Here is a 21,202-nt window from a genome sequence, read left to right on the forward strand (position 1 = left end):
TTCACAAATTCAAGTTGTCATTGCTAAATTTTCCAAAGGCCACTGAAGGATTGTTGGAAGAAGCAAAGTTAGCCTGCAGCATATCCTGTGGCATGATGCAGTGAAAGCGGAATTTTTGGATGTTTGATTTGGAATGTTTGCATTTTGGAGGAAAATATTACTCTTATCCCATGATTAGTAAACCTAAATGGGAAAAGAAAAGAAAAACTGCTAAAAGGGATTAGAAGCTGCTGGAGCTGGGGCTAACTGTGGTATGAGTTTGCTTGAGAAGTTTTTGGAGGGAAGAAGAATACATGAGAGCTCTAAGAAAGAACTGTGGTTCTGTTACCCCATATTATAAATCCATAGGACCAGATCCTCAGCTTATGCAAACTGCCAGGCATTCATGGAGGAAATAGAGTTAAAATAATATAGAGAGTTAAAAAGATGAATGCAATCCCCATTTAAAAATGGGAACTACACGGTGCCATGCAGCAGTAAGATGGAACTGGAGAGGTGCCGGTCCTCTCCACCCCTTGTGACCTCGTTTTGGAGCATGAGGAGACCTGAGCACATGCGGACCAACGGACATGACTTGCCAGAAATGGCTGAACTCAGGCGCACGGTGTGCATGCATAGCCACTTGTGGAATACACATAAGGGCCAGCATTCAAAGAAGAATGGAAGTTACATCCTGCTCTGAATTCTGTGACAGTGGGGGACCTCTTTTTGATGAATGGTATTTTCCATTGCTCATATCACAGAGTGGTGTCCTTCTGAATACTGGAATCTGAAGAAGTTTTCTAGCTTTGTGAGACAGAACTTGGTAATCTAGTGAGAAAACATGCCCAGCACATCTCTCCATTCATTTTAATAACTTCCACTCATTGCCAATGTGTTTGTTTCTTGACCCCTTTGTGACGGAGAGGCCTTTTATTTTATTCATCTCATTCAAGTCTCACCAGTCTGCAAACAGCTATACAACTAGTGACAGCTTGACTACCTCACAATCGGAAGGACATTTTGGATCCTGAAAGTTCTCAGCGATCGATCACGAGGGTGTGGAGCAAAGTAATTTAAATGGCTCTGGGTATGTGGCCAGAAGTTCCTAGAAGTTCCACTCTCCAGCTGTTTCTAGGGGGTGGAGGTGCATTGCAGTCACTGATATTTACTATTAGTAGTTGTAGCTATAAGCGCAGTAGCACCTAAAAGCTCCAGTCATGGACCAGGACTCCATTATGCTAGGTGCAGTATAGACACTTCACAGAAAGACAGTCCCTGTCCCAAATGCCTCTAGGAAGTAGCTGTTTCTTCTTTCTTTTCCTAAACCCTAGGAAATTCAATGGTGCTATGCAGCTGTGTTAGGAGTGGGATTTACTACAGGTCTCCTGACTGCTAATCCAGTGCCCCCGTCTGCTAACCCAAAAGCCTCTCAGTTAAACATTGCAACGGTGGGGTAGCATGTGAGAGTCAGAAAGTGGGGCTGATTGCAAACAGACTTGAATCGGAAGGGAATCCGAGTTGTCCCTTTCCTTTCTAAACTTCACTCAGCTTGAATAGTGAAAACGAACAGCAGAATCGGTGAACAAATATATTAGAGTTTTAACATTCTTCTGGGGATTTTAATAATCTATAATAAATTATTAGGAGTAACTTGTAATATGATTTTTGACCCAAGTGGATCCTGTCACTATCCGGTATATATGACAAAAGCAATACTGAAAATGTCCACAATAGCTACTGTAAGTATGCCCTACAGGTGTTTTCCCCCCGATTAATACATATAGACAGCACCTTTTAAAAATTTCCTTTATTCTTTTGTACATTTTCTGAACTCGACTGACATACCATTGTTATAAAGAAGCCCGGTTCTTTGAATATTTAATCCCATACCACCAGTTCACGCGTGGTTATGAAAAGTCTCAGCAAAGAGGTTATTGTTGTTTTGTTTTTTCCTTCCAAGCAGTTGTCTGAATCATTTGATGGTTGAACACAACACTGAGCAGAACACGTACACACAGTGCCAAGTTTAGCAAACACATGGCTGGACAATGGTTACAGTGGTTGAAGTTTCAAAAAGGTATTTATTCCCCACTTCTCTCAGCAGCAGTATTAACCCTATGAATATCCTGAGAAATAAGACCAGAGGGTAGTAGAGTTCCTCTCCCGCTACCAGTTTTTTTCAAGTAAAAATATAATCTCCCATTTTAATTTGTTGAAGTGTCGGGATAGGGATGAGGGGGAAGGACAGACAGTAGTGATGTAAAGAACACCTGTTCCAATATTTCACCCATGTCCTCAATCCAATAGAACGCTGATTCGTAAATTGTTTAATTTAAAAAAAAACCACACACACACATACACATACACAATATTAAATTACAGCACACACATTTTCACACAGCTGGCTCTAATGTCAGCTTCTGACTGTTGATCATCTTCCTAATTCAAGGAACCCCACAGTTTGGGATGAAACAAACATGCACGCGCTAGGAGGACTTTTACTTTAAAATACTCTTAAAGCAGAAGTTTGGAGGAATCTTTATGACGGTGAATTCTCATTAATAGACACATGGCCCAAATCTGGCAGCTTTTTTTTTGCAAACCATATCTCTAACACTTGTTCACAGTAACTGGCTGTGGCAGATCATACACAGAAGAGAAATACAATACGGCATGAAGATGTACATGATTGCCTGGAAAACACTTGAACACTTGCAATATCTCAGTCTAATCCAACTCCCACAAAAGACAACAGCAATTAGATCAGGGCCCTACATTATGGTTTGGGTTGTTTTGTTTTTCAGGAGGGAAGAGCTACCTAGCCGATGCAAGGAAATGAAACAAAAGCTTTCCTAGCCAAATTGCCCAGCTTTTCAATACATTTCAATGTCATTTTCAACCATTTTCATCTATCTTGACATAAGAGCTTTGGATCAGCCACAGAATTTAGGTCTTCGTCATATAGCCTATGTTACCAGCTCATGTATTCTTATAAGGGCCTCTGAGGTTAGGAACTGGTGAGCAGCAGTGGGAAAACACACTGCAGGGGAAACAGGCAGGCAAAGACTTGTTAAATAAAACAAACATAAAGCAATGAAAAGATGGATGAAAATGCAGTTTGATGTACTTTCGCCGATAAATAAATATTTTACATTTATTTTTAATCTCTCATACTGTTTTAAAAATCTCCTAAATGGCAGATTTAACCTCCCCTATCCACATACACACACTCTCTTCTGGCTTAGTGCAGCTATTGTATTCACTTTCAAGACAGGTTACTTGTGCATTTTGAAGCAGAAAGCTGCACAGTTTATTACCTGCTTTGATAACTCCATTTTCTCCCAAACGGTATTGGAAAAGCAGAAAGTAAATTGTGGACAGACATTTCCTTAAAATTCGCTTCAGATGCATGAAAACATTTAGACCCACGTCCTTCTGTGATCCTTACTTCTAATGAGTTCCATATTCTGCAACCCACTTCCCAACATTTGTTCACAGAAAAACCAACACAAAAAATTAAAAGAGATGCAGAGACTTCTCTTGGCAGAAGGGCCAGTGACGTTTTCATACCAGCAAAAGAGAAAGGCACCTTTACAAATGGCAGGAGGGAAATATAAAGAACAAGACTTGCTCTGACTTCACAGGGAATTTTGTTGAAGAGCAGGAATGAGCCCTCCATTAGTTACTCTACCATTTCATCATCCAAAGACTGCATACATGTTCTTTGTATAACACATGAGGAATGTAAGCGGGTGCATGTTTGACCCTACCAGGCCACAGGGCTTACTGATTTAATAGCTGCTGATTGCAGTGGGTCTACTCCTGGGACGGCTTGCAGAATCAAGCCCGAAAAAGTCACCCACTACCTCTCAATTCAGAATAGGATTAACTATTACAGCCTGGTTCTAGCAGCAGATCCTTGCCACGGAGTATTCCAAGGACACGGTGCAAGAGGTGTTGGTGGCTATATTCTGCCTTTGGAATGTGTGTGCTATGTCTGCTGATATCAATGGAAGTTGTGTCATGCATATCCAAGGGCAGAATTTGGCCCTCCAAGTCCATGGGTGGTCTATGACCTCATAACACAATAATCATAACCTTTGATTGACATCCAGTGACTATCTGACTGGCCAAGAGTTAAAGAAAGACTGAAATGCTCCATGCAAATTTGACATATAAAGGGATGGAGCGACCAAGTCAAGCAAAGACTTAGACAACCAAACGTCTTTAATCCATGGCAAATCACAGATTTTATTTTTCAGGTGGAGAATTACAGGCATTTAAAAAAAAATTTAAAAGGTCTTTCCTTGCAATTGCCAGTGGCCGTTTTGGTTAATCACACTGCGATACTCTCAGAATTTACTGACTCCATGAACCTTAAACTCAGTCAATCTGTTTTTGAAGTCACTGTTACACCCAAATTGGAACTCTCCCTCATCTAGTGTTACTATTGTTTTAATTTTGGCTGCAAGATCTAATTCGAAACTTCCAGGACCTTCAACTAAAAGGTGTAAAAAAAAAAAAATTCTTATTCCTACGTCTAATTACAGGGCGGAACAAGTTAAATTTCAAACTGTAACAAATATAATAAAGAAAAGGAGGATTTGTGGCACCTTTTTAGAGACTAACAAATTTATTTGAGCATAAGCTTTCGTGAGCTACATTCATCTGATGAAGTGAGCTGTAGCTCACGAAAGCTTATGCTCAAATAAATTTGTTAGTCTCTAAGGTGCCACAAATCCTCCTTTTCTTTTTGCAAATACAGACTAACACGGCTGCTACTCTGAAATATAACATAAAATACTAATTAGCCAGCAATAGACATTTGCCATTTCAACACTCAGAGGATAACAAAGAAAGACAAGGTAGGTAAGCATATGGGGACAGGGACAATGGCTTTCTTTAGTACATTTTGGGTGCTACCACAAATGAATAAATAATAAGAGAGAGTAGTTTCCACTTCAACGTATGGAAAAGCAGGAGCCGCTGCTTTACATGTGCCCATTTGCAATGCAACTGGTGTTCCACTGGTTTTTCTACTATCTGATTCTAGAAATTTCATCGCAAGACATTTTTGCTTTTTACAAAAATTCCCACTACCCCAGGAAAGAGAAGATTGTAATGCTGCAAATTTGGAAACTTCATTTGTTTCGATGCCAAAAAAATCAATCAATCAATCAATCAATCTTGGCCAATTTTTTTAAACCACTTGATTTCAAAGTTTCAGTCATTTCTAGGTTTTTTCCCCCTTGATAAGGGTTCATGTTTATTCCTAACTTGCAAGAAACAAAATTTAGCAGCTTTTTGTCAAAGTTAATTTAATTTCACCAAACGGAAGTGAAATGCAAAGTTTCAAGATTTTCAAGATGTTGCTGTGAATATTTCAGCCAACCTTGATCAGTACAATGGCAGTTGTCACCGCAAACACCATTCACATGATTCACAGCTTCAGAGATAATGAAAAGGTGACATAGCTTTGAAAATTCATTAGCTATGGTAGGATATATCCAAAACAATTTGTGCCACATTCTACTGCCATTGACATTAATGTACTCCGATAGAATTAGGGTCTAAATCTGGAGTGAGTGCTCTGTGTTGGATGGAGAGTTCTGCATTTACACCAGAGTACATTACAGCAGAATTACATCCTGATTAAATAGCTATGATTCTGACTGCAGTTTATTTCAGTTTACCCCATGAGCAGCAGGTAACTTCTTAACTCTTCTGCTGCCCTCTGCCAGCTCATAGTAGACCCTTAATGTACCTCCTTAATACACCTCTCACATCTAGTACTTCCTATCTTTTCACAGTATTCTTCTTAAACAAAATACACGACTGGACTGAGAAGGACTAAAAACTTTAAGAGACTGTTCCTGCAAATTCAGGGATGGCTGAATGTTCTTTTAGTTGAAAAAAATACCACTCTTACCTGAGGAAAGAAACGTAATGTTCCCATCCTTTGGTATTTACAATACTTCAAAATTCATCTGCCAGTGTAACAGAAAAATGTGTAAGTAAAAGGCTGGACTGGCTAAGTCAAGGAAAATGCACTCTACTGAGGCAGAACTACCGCACAAAAACCAAACGACAGTCCAGTGCCCAGATCTTCCGCTGACCTCAGACATTGTAGCGTCACTGAAATCAACAGAGCAATGGTGATGTACATCAGCTGAGGTTCTGAGCCTTAGACAACAGCCCATCTGCCCGCTGTTCTGAGAGCCTGTTTCAAAACCTCTTCCCTTCAGTTAGGACTAATTCCTCACCCTCCTTCCTCACAAATATACCTATATGTACAACAACCTGAATCTGTAGCAGCTTATCCTTCATTAATACTCTGTGCGATACAAGCGACGGGCCAAGTGTTAGTTATACGGCACATCTGTACTTCAAAAGTGCAGTCAATGCTCCTGTTCCTCTCTCAGTCATTGGAAGGAGTGAAGCACTCGGCAGAAACCTGGGCTTTTCCTCATGGATTCAGTATGAAGAATGAGATGGCACAAGTCATTTCACCCTGAGGCTGCAGGGCCCAGTTGCTCATAGATCACTAGGCCAGAAGGGACCACTGTGATCATTTAGTCTGCTCTCCTGCATAGGACAGGTCAAAGAATTTACCAACCTAATTCTAAGATGGCTGCTCTCACCACTACACCGTGGCCAAAAGTTGTACTCTAGTCCTTATCTCACGTTGTCTTCTAGCACAAATTGGTGTGTGTCACTTCTGCGTACACGCGAGCAGAGAATACACCTGGACAGTCATATCACAGAATCTAGCACTGAGACTGAACTAAATCAGGGGCCACCCAGTTTCAAAAGGATTGAATGCCCAAATCGCATTTACCTTAAAGCTCCTTTACACTGTTCTGGCAAAGCGGAGGCACCTTAGTGTAAGTGAGACTCAAGACCACTATCACCTTCTAAAGGTGAAGAATTAGGGAGGAGATATAATCAGAACTGGCCTGAATCTTTCCTATAGTGCGCACCAAAAAGACATTTTACAACCAAGTTAAAAAAAAACTTGGTTCACTTTTCCCCCCCTTCTATTTAAAAATTCCACAATTCTGTCCTTATTGGGTTTGGCTGGGCCCAGAAGTGGAAGTAACATATCAAAATATCATCAGAGAAGCTATAAGAAGGTTGTTCTGCTCCGGCCAAACCCACAATGTATTGGAAATCTTCAAATGACATCTGATCTTGTGAGATTTCCATCACTACTTCCAGAGGACTTTAGAAGCTTCTGAGCTTCTGCCTGCTTATCCTCATAGAACCACTCAACCCCTGGAGTTTTGCCTCATTGCTTTAGGGAACCTGTAAATCCCTCTGGGAAGTAAACACAGTCCACATTGCAGCATGGCTGTGGATGTGACAGATTCAGATCTCTGTTCCGTTGGTGTAAATCCAGACTTGCTCCATTTCTGGAAAAGATTTTATCGAGCGACACTCTGATAGCAACAAGCCAAGCTGGGGCGTGCATTAGTGGGCCCCAGGTACACCTCTCAGCTGGTGGTAGCCTCCCATCGGAGGTATGCGCCCATGCATGATTTAATGTGGCTCGCTGCCGTATCATGAGTCACTGGACAAACAATAAATCAATAAATAAAAAGGATCCTAAAAACAACAGCAGGCGACGCCCCCGCCTCCCAAAAAGCTGCGGAAATCCCAGGAACACAGGGCAAGCCTTAAAGGATGGCCAAAAAAATGAGATGAGGACATTGGTAGCCAATAGTTTCCATGCAGCTTTGGGATGAGAACTGTAAAGGTATAACAGCTAGGTGTAAAATAACACACGGTCAAATTCATCTCTGGTGGACCGCCACTGGCTTCAATGAGGAATGAACTTTCCCTAATAGACCTTAAGTCATCTATTCCTTGTAATAGGATATTCAAAGACAATCCTAAAAGGTGTCTCCTCTCATTTCTTGGCTTTGTAGAACTTCCCTTTGCTCTCTTGTCTTTGTACTGCTGCCAAAGTCATGTCCTAGAAACACACTGCCAGATAATTTATCCTTACCAGCTAATACGTGTTCTTATGCATATCTACTCCCTAGCCACATTTATCAGAGTGGATTTTAGTTGATCTTAAGGTTCTGCTGCTCTTTGCTTGAAGGCCTGCACTGGAACTGCCTTGGGGAGATAAGAGGGGGCTACAGTAGGAATCGGTATTTGATAAAAAACATTTTGATGTTGCAAAGGGACGACTTGTGTAGTTGGGCCATGTGCTAAGCAGATGCACCGGACACGGGAAAGGAGCTATCTTCCCTCCCGGGCTGCTTAGTGCCTGTAGCAGCCTATGGTATATGGGATGTACTACACGGGCATACTCAGTGAGCTCTTATGCTCTGCTTCCCACCAGGAGCAGAAGGGAAATAGGAGGATCAGCACTGTGGCCAGTTCCTTGGTATTTCCTCTGCCTGCTGCCATACAGGGGCTGTGCTCCTCCCCACACATCTTCCACTGTTAGATTACATTCCATTTATGCAGCCCAGCAGCCAGAGGTCCATGGGAAATCTACTAAGGAACAATCCTTTGCTCAACATGCTCACATTTCGCAACGCCACTTTGTCTCTCCTCTGTGTTCAAAGGAAAGCATCAACATCAGCATCTGAGATGGGCAAAAGGAAGGCATCAGGACTATAACTGAGCTCTCGCTTCTCAGACTGCCAGTGCTGAAGGTCATTCTGCTGCTTGACTTTCCTGGAAGATTTCTTTCTCCCGTGCCACTACTTGAAATATTTTTTACTAGAGAGGGTTTGTGCAACCAAGCATTGCACAGCAGTCATCTGCCCATAGTTCCTATACAACGGTGTCCTTGCCATGCCCACAATAAAAACTCAGTCGACAACATGCAAAGGCAACAGGTTTGGGAATAAAAAAAAACCCCACTGGGAAGGGGCAGACACTCTCCTAAGTGAAATCAACTGACTTTAATGCGTGGCATCGCAGGGGGTTAGTAAATGCTCTTTCAACTAGAAAAACACATCTGTCTCCTGGGGAGACCTCAACAGCAGCTGTTTCTTCCCATCGAGGTGTGGGGGAGCAAGAGCGCTTGCCTGCCAGAACTCGTCATATTCCATATTATCCACCTGCTCCACTAAAGGCTGAGCTGAAATATTAATTTGGAGATCTCATCTTTTTTCACAAGAAACAATCTGGATTTCATAGTGGAGCAAAAAGGCCAACTGTGCAGACAAAGCTCTGTAACACCTCCTTTGCTGCCAGTTAACAGCTTTCAAGGAAACAATCAACTAGGGGAGGAAGTTACAGACTATAAAATATGTGGACATCAGGTCAGTTATGTCTCTTTTATATACACTTCTCACCCCAGCCCTCCCACTATATAAATACATATGCACAACAGGGAGACAAGATTCCTTAGACATAAACAGTCATAATGCGGCAATAAAGATTAATGAGTGGAACTTGCTACTTTATGTGAATCCAGGGGAAATTTCCATTCATTAAACTTTATTATTGTAGAATAGCTGTTTATACAAAAGGGGCCAGAGTCTCAGCCGGAGTAAATCAGCGTCACTCCAGCTAAATCAATGGAGCGACACCAATTTATGCCAGCTGAGAATCTATAGCCCTAACAAGTCTCTTTCCCATTTTTAGGGTCAGGAGATTTTACTCCATTAATAGCAATAAACATTCTGCAATATTCCCCCCATGCACCAATAAAAGCAGACCAGTGAAGGCAACTGTTTGTCTTGATCCTGCTCCCATCAGCAAAACTGAATATAACTAATTGCTCGGTAACTGAAAGATATCAATAAATAGGAGGAAATTCAATGAAAAGCAAAAATATGTAATTAAGAGGCTGGAAGGGGCTGATTTTTGAGCTGGTTTGGGGGCACGCTAACCTAGGAGGGATGTGATAATGATCTCCATCTGAAAGTGTGTAAGCACCAAGCATGGTCCACGGAGGATGGACATCAATGAGATGGAAGAGAGGACAAGGAGCATTTTGACGTGTTTTTTGCAGCAGGGACAAGAAGTGATAGAAGCCATTCTGCTTGAGACTTTTATAACTACACTGGACCAAGCTCTAGTGAATGGGCTGCAAGGATCCATGCTGCATTGGTAGGGAAATGGATAAGATGGCCTAGCAGGTCTTTCCCATCTACAATTTCTACGAAAGGTTTGAGGCAGACTCTTCTACTGAAGCAAACAGCAAGAAATACTGGCCATGTTTGCGTGTGTGTAAATGCCTTTGTTGTGTGCTCCCTCTGCATATCAAGGAGATCCTCCCGCTCCACCCACTGCCTCCTTCTGCTGGAATCTACAGTGTAGACACAATCCCCGTTTCACACCACCTATCATCTGGGGCTGAAGGGAACAAGGGTGGTGTTGGCATGACACCTTTGCCGAAGGAGCAAGCATAGGCAGCCCTTGTGAAATACAAAGAGCCTGGGGCCATATTCTGGCTGCCCCTTGATGGCTGTGCGAGGTGGGGAGGGAAAGGGGTGCAGGGAGCTCCTTCGTTACCAGTGCCCACATGCAGAAGGCCACCAGCTAGCTGAGCCAGAGCTTCTTAAGCACAAGGTGTAGGGCAGCAGCACTGTACACCCCAAAGAGAGCACGACTGGGCGGACTGGCATGGCTACGCCCCTCCCCCTCACCTGCCGATGTGCAACGGGGCACATGGGGGAGTGCGTGCTTCCCCATTTAAAGAGCCATTTCTGAGCAAGGCCCTCTCTAGCTCCCCCTGCCTCCAGACACAGCCGCTCCACCACCACAAACCCAGCCCCTGTGGGCGTGAGTTAGGAACAACTCCTCAATAACCAGCGAACACATAAGGTAAAAGAAAGGACGGATCTCTGTTTAAAGTCTTGTGTGATGCGTGGGAAAATCTTCTCCAGAAAAAACAAAATCCTACCATACAAACAGCAGCAACAAATCCACCCCAGCCCTAGCCTTCCTTCTGAGTGTGTGATGGAGGGAACTCTTGTGATGTCCAGAAATAGAGTCTTGGGAAGCCACTGACAGAACACTTTTCACCTTCACTGCATGAGCCAGAAAATTAACCCTCAATACACCCGTCCTGGTAGGTGTTGTTATCTCTATTTTTACAGATGGGGAAACCGAGGCAGAGATTACACACCTGCCCACTACCACAGTGTTAGTAAAAGAGCCACCACAATGGTAATCTAAACGTTTAAGGAATCCTGGCTCCCAATCTTGTGCTCAGACCACTAGGCCATGCTTCCCCCAAGACGACCTGTGGCACACTACTTTCAAAAGGTTTCAAATGATCCCCAGATGTTACAAGCTTTGTTTTGATATTTGCCCAAGATGGATGCTGAGATACGGAGCAAATCTCGAATTTCTCCACTGACCCACACCTAGCACGGTCATTTATACTGGGCAAAGTGGGTGTGTAATGCTGCTCAATCTGAATTTTCCACTCACATCACCAGTGGCAAATTACACGTACTCTGCAATGATTCAAGGGCCTACCCAAGGTGAAAGGCAGCAGAGAATCAGGCTTTTGAACATCAGATAGAGGAATGGGGTGACTGTTTCTTTTCAATAGTCCTTCTTTCTTGTTTTGTTATAATGCAATTAAACCAAGAAGATTTTGGATGAGCCAGACATCACAAGAGTAAAAAGCACAAAAGAAAACATTCGACCTGTAGTGTTGAGCCATGCACAATTCCGTTTATAGGGTTACTAACTGCATACAACACTGACAGTTTTCTGTTGGAAAATGCTGGGGATATCAATATCTGCTGTTAATACTGATCTTTGACGGTATCCCATAAATTCAACCCGTCAGTTACCATGGCACTGGAATAAAGGTGCTCTGAGGTCAAGGGAATTTAGTGTCCAAATGAGATTTATATTCCAAGAGAAAAAAGGCAAAACCGATCTTTAACGAAAGCATCAGATCCATATGCAGGAAAACCAAAGGCTGTTTTTAAACGTTATGTTTTTCAAGTGAGAATTGATGCTGGAACCAACTCTATAAGCTGGCTGGCTGGCTGGACTTTTGCTGCATCTGAAGACAATCAATCAAAACAGCTCGGAGTCTATGTGAAAGTGTGAGAGAGAAAAGACAGACACACACAAAGCTGAAAACCAGGGCGCAGATTATGAGCCCCCCAGTGGCCTTTAAAATTACACTGAAATGTAAAAGAACCTTGTGTTTCATCTGCAACAAAACATCTCCTTGGAAGTTCCCCATGGGATCATGTGAGAGAGAGGTAAAACTTACAAAGGGGTGCTGACGCAGGAGAGCAAGGAACCTCTTCACACAAAGGGTAATGCTATGCTGTAATCACTAGGCATGTCTGCAGCTCGAGCAGACAGACCCAAGCTAGCTCTAATTTAGCTAGCTCAGCGCTTAGGACAGGGAAACTGAGGCAGCATGACTTTCAGAGCAGGCTGTGCAAGCCAGCCTGGAACCCTGGGAAATTATTCATTGGGCTAGCCCAATCTGCAGCTCACACTGCTGCCACTTCACGTCTCCGGGACCCAAGCTAGCTTTGCTTGGGTACGTCTGCTCAAACGGCAGCCCCTGTGATTATAGCACAGATATACCCAAATTCTTTGCAACCAGTTTAATTCTTCAGGACCCTGTGCCCCCAGGGAACTATCCCACAATCCAAACTCTGAACTCTCCAGAGTCTCCTCAAACGACGGACGTAGCAAGTATGTGGTGCAAAATGATGGGATCCTGGTGAACGAGATGGTAGAACTCCCATAAGCACTTCAATTACTAATGACCCCCGCCCTGGACAGATGCAATGCAAATTACCATCCTCCCCCTCTGACCTTGCAAAGGAACAATGCAGCCTTGGGGAATTGGATCACTTCACAAATGGATGCTTTGGGCTCGTCCACAGAGTTACGCCCATTTCCACCAGCTGACGATCTGGTGGAGTGTGTGAAACAAGGCACAACTTGGCCCTGAGTCTTGTGCCGCAGTGAGAGCTACTCTTCGGGCAGTTCCTTTCTGGGCCTGAATGGATTTCGAGGGATTTCAGCTAGGGCTGCTGTGGATTTTCGTATTACTTTCCCTCTCCCCACCCTAGCTCTGCCTCAGTGGATCTTCGTTCCCCTGATACAGGTGAGAAAGGCAAAAAAAGGTGTGGTAGGCCTAAGACTGGGTCAGAGCGGGAGCTTTCTGTTTCCCGTAATGAAATAGAAAAGGCTGCCCTCAGCACATAAGCTGGAGAAGGAGCTCTCTTAACTGGCATAGCACCAATTTTCCCGGCTGTTCTGGAGCGACATGGGGCTCGGCTCCCAAATCGGCAAATCTGGAGCTTCTGTCTGTGACCCTCCCAGCAGAGAGGCATAGTGCTGAGCGGGTGTCTTTTAAAAGACAGAACGGGGAGACAGACATTGCACACATGCATTCTGCCTTGCCGGGAGGGTGAGAGGGAAGAGATCAAGGGAGACAAGGCGCAAAGACCGGATTGCAGTGAAAGAGCCAAGTCAGGAAAGCTGATCAGGCCACGTTCTGCTCGGTGACACCAGAGTGAATCCGGAGTCAGTGGAGTCACCGAGAGCAGAGCTAAGGTCCATCTGCTCACCCTACAGAGCACTAGTTACTGTGTTAACACGAGAGCAGCATTCTTATGCTGTCTTTCCCTCCCATCCTGACATCCCCAATGTTCTTCTCCCTTGGCTAGCAGTTTTCTTTGTGGACCACGTCCAATGGCAACAAGCTCCTGGGATCGGTGTAGCTGTGGTTTCCTTGCGGGTTTTCCTGGACTGAAGCCCTCCGAGGGGCACCTGCAGTGTGTGCAATAGCCTAACACACACAGCTGCATCGATCATCCTGACCGGCCCTGGATGTGAATCAAACTGCACTCCAGCAGGAGTTCCTGCGGAGCTCGTTAGCGTTTCAAATGACTGTGGGTAAATTCAGGGGATTTCTGTCTGTGTAGTGCTTGGAAATTTGGAAACCCACCCTGGGACGTAATCCTCTGACCCTGCTTCCCCCTTTGCAGATATCCAGCCATCCATAATGTTCCTTTCTGTTCAGGGAGGACAGGAAAACTCCCTTCCGAGGCCAAAACCACCACAAAATCTGAACTCTAACATCAGCGCAAGGTTCTCCATGAAACGCTCCCGAATTCATAGCCAGGTGAGGGATCAGCTATTGCCTCTTCACATTGCCACGCACTTTAAAACGAACCTTTCCTCCCTGCATTAGTCCCAGTCACTACGTTTCTGCCTCAGGACATCACTGCCTGTCAGACACGCGTCTAAACCGCTGGAACCAGAGGCTTTAGCAACGCCGTGCGCTGGGAATGCACCGCAAACACCATGAGAACCAAGCTGTGTTTCCTCTTTACGTGTCATCAGAGCAATCTCTCCTGTGCCCGACCGCGTCCCACATCATGTGAGATCCTATCAATCCCCTCAGCGTGTTTTCCGAGGTAGCCCCGGCATTTGAACCAAGATCCTTGTTAAAAATTCTTTAACAATGCACATTAAATAGTTTTCCACAACATACAGGCTTCTTCTCTCTTTTTTTTTCTTTCCTTTTCTCCTTTTAACCCTTTCCACAGCAAAGCCCTATAAATATTGCTTGCTGTAGCCTCATTTTCGTCATCATCATCACACGTTCATTCTCATAGAAAACAGAAATCTATTCAATCCAGCACTTAACATAAATATTAAAATAATGGAAGGGACAAAATATAAATCTACATACAACTTCATGACTACCATAGCACCTATTACCATGACAAAAGCAATTTGACAGAAACAAGGGAAGAGGGTTGAGGAGGTTGGGGCATGGAAGGGAATGGCATTTTGACAGTCATTAAATATTTCAATCACCCTTGTTAAAAATTATTTTGTTTGTTTGAAGGGTGCCAACCTTATTAAAATTCATTTCACTAACCAGTTCACTCTATGTCACTATGGATACCAAAGAACCCTTTAAAAACATTGGCGAGGCGGGGATTTAAATTTTTTTTTAAAAGGCGACTTTCTATTGGTGCTTTCGTGACCAAGCCCCGCCGCACACCCCTTTTCCCCTAAACCCACCAGTCCACAGAAAGGCAAATCGTGTACAAGTCCGTTTCTCAGTCTCCCAGGATGAGTTTTACAAAAGAAGCCACGTCTGTCTCTTTGGATTCGTGCTGGGTGAAGAAAGGGTGTTGCTGGGAAAGAAAAGAAAAGAGAACATATTAAAATGTATTATTCAAACCATAACCACCAAGCTGACATTCTCAGTGTCAGCCTGGCAAAATTCTACTCAGTTGGGGAAAGTCTTCCTAGTAAAACAACATTGTTTCCCCTACTAGCACCATAATGGTGTCATTCAGGTGGGTAAGTACATATCGTGTCTGGGCTGGTAAATGAATGAAATGTGGATTCTCTATATCTGGACCCAAATGGACCCCGCAGTTTTCTCTGGCTCTCTAGCTCCAGTATCCTCTGCTGTCTACTGTCCCTCAGTCCTGGCAGAGATTAGCAGTATTGGAATGGACTGCTCACTCAACTCTACGTGGGTGTTGGTGGGTGTATAACGTAGAACTTCTATTGGTCCAAGAGTGGAAAGGCTCCTCCTCTCTTCCCAGATGAAAATAATAATTATAACACTTTGTCAGCACCTTTCATCTAAGAATTACAAAGTGACCATTGGGGCACGTGAACCCCATGTGGGTAGGAATAGATGGAAACGTCCTGACAAGCCCACAACAAAGAGAACAAAGCAGTCCAAGATGTAAACAACATGGCACATGAGAAGATCACAGTAGATATAGGTTTACACAGATGCTTTGGGCCCAAGGCAAAACAAGGAAGGTCAGACAAATGCTGGGCACATTAGCCTTGAATTTGTCTCCTTCAAATATATATATATATTTGATTTATATATTATAAATCAAAGGCATTGGATCATTGAACTGTGAAAGAAAAGAAAGAAAGGTGTTATCCCTTATTTTAGTAGGCGGAGACATCTCTCAGTTGAATTTGCATTCCCATCCTCAGGGAAGATACTCATGCGTTTGTTAGGGGTGTGCAGTCAAAGAGCATGCTCCCGCTGAATTCACAGAAATGGGACTAACAGCATGAATATAGTTCCACAAACGTGTAAATGTTTCCACGGAAAAGCCTCTCAGGGAAACCGCATCCTCAGTGAATATTTACCAAGCTTCCAATTTTATTTCTTTATCCCTTTCCCTCTGCTCAGTTCTGTGTCTTGTTCCTTCCCATCAGCAACTGTTAAGGCTACTTCATTCTTAACCACTCTGCAGAGAGGCCAGCTATGCTGGCTGGAAAATGATAAATAGCTATCTATTTAAACACTTAATTGTAACTAACATATTAAGGCATCCAGCCGGAGGTTCTGTCTACATTTCTGTAAATGGAAAAATATGTGCAAAAAGCAAAACAAAAAACAAAACAATCCCAAACCCTACTTCGACCAGAAACTAACATGTGCTACTGACAGCTGCATCTCAGTGGGTGAGATCAATTCACTTAAACCAGAAATCACCAAGGCTTTGAGCAACACAGCAGCACCACCACTGCAATTTGCCAGAAGCAGGGTGAGGCTTATCTAACGATCAGTTATTGTTATTATTTATTTGATTGAAAGGAGAGCCTAGGAGCCCAGTCAGGGACAAGGACCCCACTGTGCATAGAACCCAAAAGACAATCCTTGCAGAGCTTACAGTCCAAACACCAATGTGCGTAAAATGGAGCAAACTGCTATGGCCCTCATCTTCATGCAGGATGGGGCTGTGGTTAACGCACGGGGGTGCTGGATTCAATTCTTGGTTCTGAGAAAGTCTTGCTTGGGCCAATCTCTCTGTGTCTCAGCTCCTCAGGTGAAACGTGGAGATCATATTACTCCCCAACCTCACAGGGGTGTTGGGAAGATAAATTGGGGTGCTCAGACACTACTCTGATTGGAGCCATATAAGCACCCCTCACAGACAGGTCAACATGGGTGCATGACCCAGGTCCCAGCAGGCAATCTCCACGCTAAGCTAGGAGGTGTGACCCATGGAGACCAAAAGTCCCGGCATGCAATGCTCCACCATGATTTGTGTCGGTTCCCCCTGCACAGACCTAAAAACATAGCTGTCCATTGCCTACTCTTGCCTGTATGGCACAGCAGTATTGAGAATGAGAGGGATTGCACACAAAGGTCCCATACACCTCACTGAAGGTATCTCTAACTTACATCCAGGCTGGTTTACTATTGGTTCATGAGAACATAAGAGTGGCCATACTGGGTCAGATCAATGGTCCATTCATCTAGCCCAGTATCCTGTCTGCCGACAGTGGCCAATGCCAGGTGCTTCAGAGGGAATGAACAGAACAGGATAATCATCAAGTGATCCACGCCCTGTTGTCCAATCCCAGCATTTGGTAATCCAGTGGGAAACAGCTAGATTTTTAAAGACTATGGGCAGAGGTTCACATGCATAATGCCCACACACTTGTGTAACTCTTAGTGCCTGTAATTTGCACATGAAATTGCTGAGGGGAAGCCAGGTGCATTCACATACAAGGGCTAGTTAGGCACCAAAAAGGCCATTTGTGCGTTCGTCCAAATGCCAGGGCACAGCTGGGACGACAGCTAATCAATCTGGCTCAAGGTGCAATGTATTAGACGTGCCATTGCAGGGAGCAATAAAATCTCTGACACCTCAGCAGATTTGAGAGACCAGGACTGCAACGAGGCTTCATACTTCTAAACTTTCATCCATTTTAGAACGTTTTCCTGGACATTTTGCTGTATTGTAATACCCACCCTCCACTCTTCCCTCTATCTCCCACTTTCTCCCCCCCACCTTCAAAATGAAAGAGCAAAAGCTATTTTGGCTGTGAATTTTTCACAAATCCTGTTTGCTCGTTTTCTCACTGAAGGCTATGTTCTGTCCTGGGTTACACCCAATCCAGTGGGTGTTAGTTTCGGAGCGAGTAGCCACGATTCCCTGTGCTCAGTGACCTACACTGGGCCTTCCAGTCACCGGCATGTGTTACCAAGTTTTTGCTGAATATTCCTTGCTGTTGCGTGCAGGCATCTGTGTGCAGTGGGAGTTATATGGAACCGCAATAGGCAAATCCAGCTCAGGAGAGAGATGCCACTGCACGGATCCCTCAGTCCCCCTACATAAACAGCAGGGCGTGGCAATCACTGCCTGAGTTCGGGGGAAGGAGACCTGGCCCTTGCCCATCTCCCCAGTCCTTACCTGAGCTACTGGCATTGGATGCTAGGCTGAGGATTTCAAAGAATCTACTTTTCAGATAAAAGAAAAGGAGTACTTGTGGCACCCTAGAGACTAACCAATTTATTTGAGCATGAGCTTTCGTGAGCTACAGCTCACTTCATCAGATGTTTACCGTGGAAACTGCAGCAGACTTTATATACACACAGAGAATATGAAACAATACCTCCTCCCACCCCACTGTCCTGCTGGTAATAGCTTATCTAAAGTGAAGAGTTGTCACTTTGGATGGGCTAGCACCAGCAGGAGAGTGAATTTGTGTGGGGGGTGGAGGGTGAGAAAACCTGGATTTGTGCTGGAAATGGCCCACCTGTTGATCACTTTAGATAAGCTATTACCAGCAGGACAGTGGGGTGGGAGGAGGTATTGTTTCATATTCTCTGTGTGTATATAAAGTCTGCTGCAGTTTCCACGGTAAACATCTGATGAAGTGAGCTGTAGCTCACGAAAGCTCATGCTCAAATAAATTGGTTAGTCTCTAAGGTGCCACAAGTACTCCTTTTCTTTTTGCGAATACAGACTAACACGGCTGTTCCTCTGAAACCTACTTTTCAGATCATTTCCTTCACCCTTACTCAGCAAAAATAAAAGCTTCCTGCGGCACCCTAACAGTAATGCAAGGATCATACCCAGACGACCTACTCACTCTGTGTAAACAATCCTCCAACACTCCTGCTGGGCAATCTTAACTGCTCATCGCATTTCAAGAACCCCCCACCACACCCCAAATCTGAATTCATCTGACATTTAAAGACTTTGTCAAAATCCTTCAAAACGTCTCACTGATGATATGGGACCAATTTAACTGGAGTCGGCTACATTGACGATTCCTGGCACGGGGTCCTGCTACTCCCTTCAGCTTCTGACGCACGAGACGGTGAGCTGCTGGATGGAAGAAGTCCCTCCCGCAGCTCTCTTGAGGCTGGGCATGGGTGGGGTTTTGCTTTTCTGCTTGTGTTGCAGAAATGCCCTGCCAAGCCATGGGAAAAACAGCAGATGTGTCACCTCTTGGAGAGGAAAAGGCTCTTCACCTGGCTTTCTTTAAAACACTAACGTGCAGCTCATAAAACGGAGGAATGAAGAGCATGGATCACAGCCTGACTACATGACAATGTCTAAAGTGTACCCAGCTCTGCCAAAGAACATCAGTCCTGACCTGCAACACCTGCTGTAGCCCCACGCCCCTGCCCGGCTCTGCCAGTGCACCTTAAGTCCAACCCTGCAATACCCATACTTCAGTTCAGGGCTTCGTCGCAGCTCTCCTGATGCCCCTCAACTGAGACCTGCAACACCTTCTACTCCAGTTCAGGTTCCAAGTACCATCCTGCCAATGCGTCTCAATCCAGATCCAAGAGCCCTGCTGCTAAATGTAATTTGTTGTCTTGCATCTGTCAGTAAAGTCAATACAAAGTCCCTTTGCCAATAATCTTACAACCTAAATCAGACATTGGATGGACAGCGCACGTGAAGATGTCATGGGAGCGGTTATGGTTTAGGCTTGGCACCTGCATTATAAGATTTGTTTGTTAATGCAGATCAAAATTACTTTTCGTCTGGTGCATTGACCGAGTGGAGACAGGAGAGAGTGGTTGGAGGAGGGAAGAAGTGAGCTGTCTTAGGGTGGATTTGAAAAAGGAGAGTGATGTAGCTTGATGCACTAGAGGCTACTCCAAGCATAGGGAGCAGCATGTAAAAAAGGTTCAGAGACACAACTGCAAGGAGGAGGAGGAACATCTGAGAGAGGCATAGATTTTAAGCAGAGAACAGGGCTCAAGCAGGTATGAGACAGGAGATAAGAGCCCGGAGATCATTTCTGCTGATCAGAGATAGTCACTTGACGCAAACCATGCCATTATATGAGTAGAGGCTAGGGAAAGATGCACCAAGTGACCTGAGTCACTTTTCACAAGTGCCCCGTGAACAATTCTCACAGCAATTCCCATTATTGTTTTGGTCACATGCTGATCCCTGCAGGATCTCAACCTCAGCCACTGGCTGGAAGAGAACAGTGCGCAAAGCTAATTGCCCAGCCACCTCCACATGACCTAGGCTGTATTTTACAGCCTGTAAGCTGTGGGAGAGGGATTCCTTTTGTTGTTTCATGCTCCATTTCACCTGGGGAAACAGGTTTTAAAAAAGAATTAAGCACAGACCACCAGTATCTGTTTTCCCGCTACTCAAGTCAGAGAACACAGAGTCACATTTTCCATGAGAAACCCCAATTCCACAGGAAAGCAAAGAGCAGCCGTGTTCTAAAAAGGCAAGTCCGTTCCAGTACCGCAACTCGTAATGCCATAAGAGAACAGGAGAGAAAAAGAAAAAACACCCCAAAACCACAGGACCTCACAACATTAACATCTGCCGTAAAATACCACAGTGTTGAGATATGTTGGAAAGGTGATCCAAGGGCCTAATTCAATAGACGTGAGCACAGCTACCAATGGGTATTATGCTGCAACAGACAAATCTGCCCTGGTGAGCCTTTTTGATAAAAGGCCATTTGGCAAAGGTCTGAGATTTGCTTTCTCTCTACATCTATCTATTCAATCATAAATAAAAACATTTGGTCTTCCCTTTGTCTGAAAGTCGGTGTGCAAGCAAAGCTGTGTGTAAAGTAGATCTCTACATAGTCTAATCGCATTACAGACCCCAGCAAAAATGCCACAGGAATTACTCACTGCTTACAAGTAATTTTTAAAAGGTGCATGACCTTCCAGTGCAGAGAACACCTATAGAGCGTTAGGAATCTCAAAGCTCTCTTACAGCAGGTATCACAAAGACCCGTAAAGTGAGCCGGGAGGAAGCGATGAGGGAGGATACTTTCTGACTAACTTCCTTCCTGCGTCCCAGCAAATGGAAGAGGTGTTGGAAATGGCAGGGAGGGAGTGGGAAGTGCACCTGGGGATGGACAAAGCACTGGGCTAAAACAGAAACCAAGCAGAATGTCTAGGAGAGTGGGATGTTAACTTCACAAGCAGCTATTCAGCTCTGTTATTTCTCTCTCTCGTGTTTTCATCAGG

At 44.3% G+C, this 21,202-nt stretch overlaps 1 protein-coding gene across 2 annotated transcripts in view; it reads right to left on the reverse strand.

Annotated features, from left to right (window-relative positions):
• Positions 1-1,774: 1,774 nt before the first annotated feature.
• The window catches only part of MAP2K6 (mitogen-activated protein kinase kinase 6), a 92,987-nt gene continuing 73,559 nt past the window's right edge, over positions 1,775-21,202 (reverse strand). For both annotated transcript variants that reach the window (XM_048817794.2, XM_075119197.1), the window contains one exon: positions 1,775-15,098. In XM_048817794.2, coding sequence (XP_048673751.1) covers positions 15,021-15,098 — 78 coding nt within the window. In that variant the 3' untranslated portion in view covers positions 1,775-15,020. The remainder of the gene's footprint in view (positions 15,099-21,202) is intronic.

This window comes from Caretta caretta, chromosome 14 (genome assembly GCF_965140235.1).
Source record: "Caretta caretta isolate rCarCar2 chromosome 14, rCarCar1.hap1, whole genome shotgun sequence".
NCBI classification, from domain to species: domain Eukaryota; kingdom Metazoa; phylum Chordata; order Testudines; family Cheloniidae; genus Caretta; species Caretta caretta.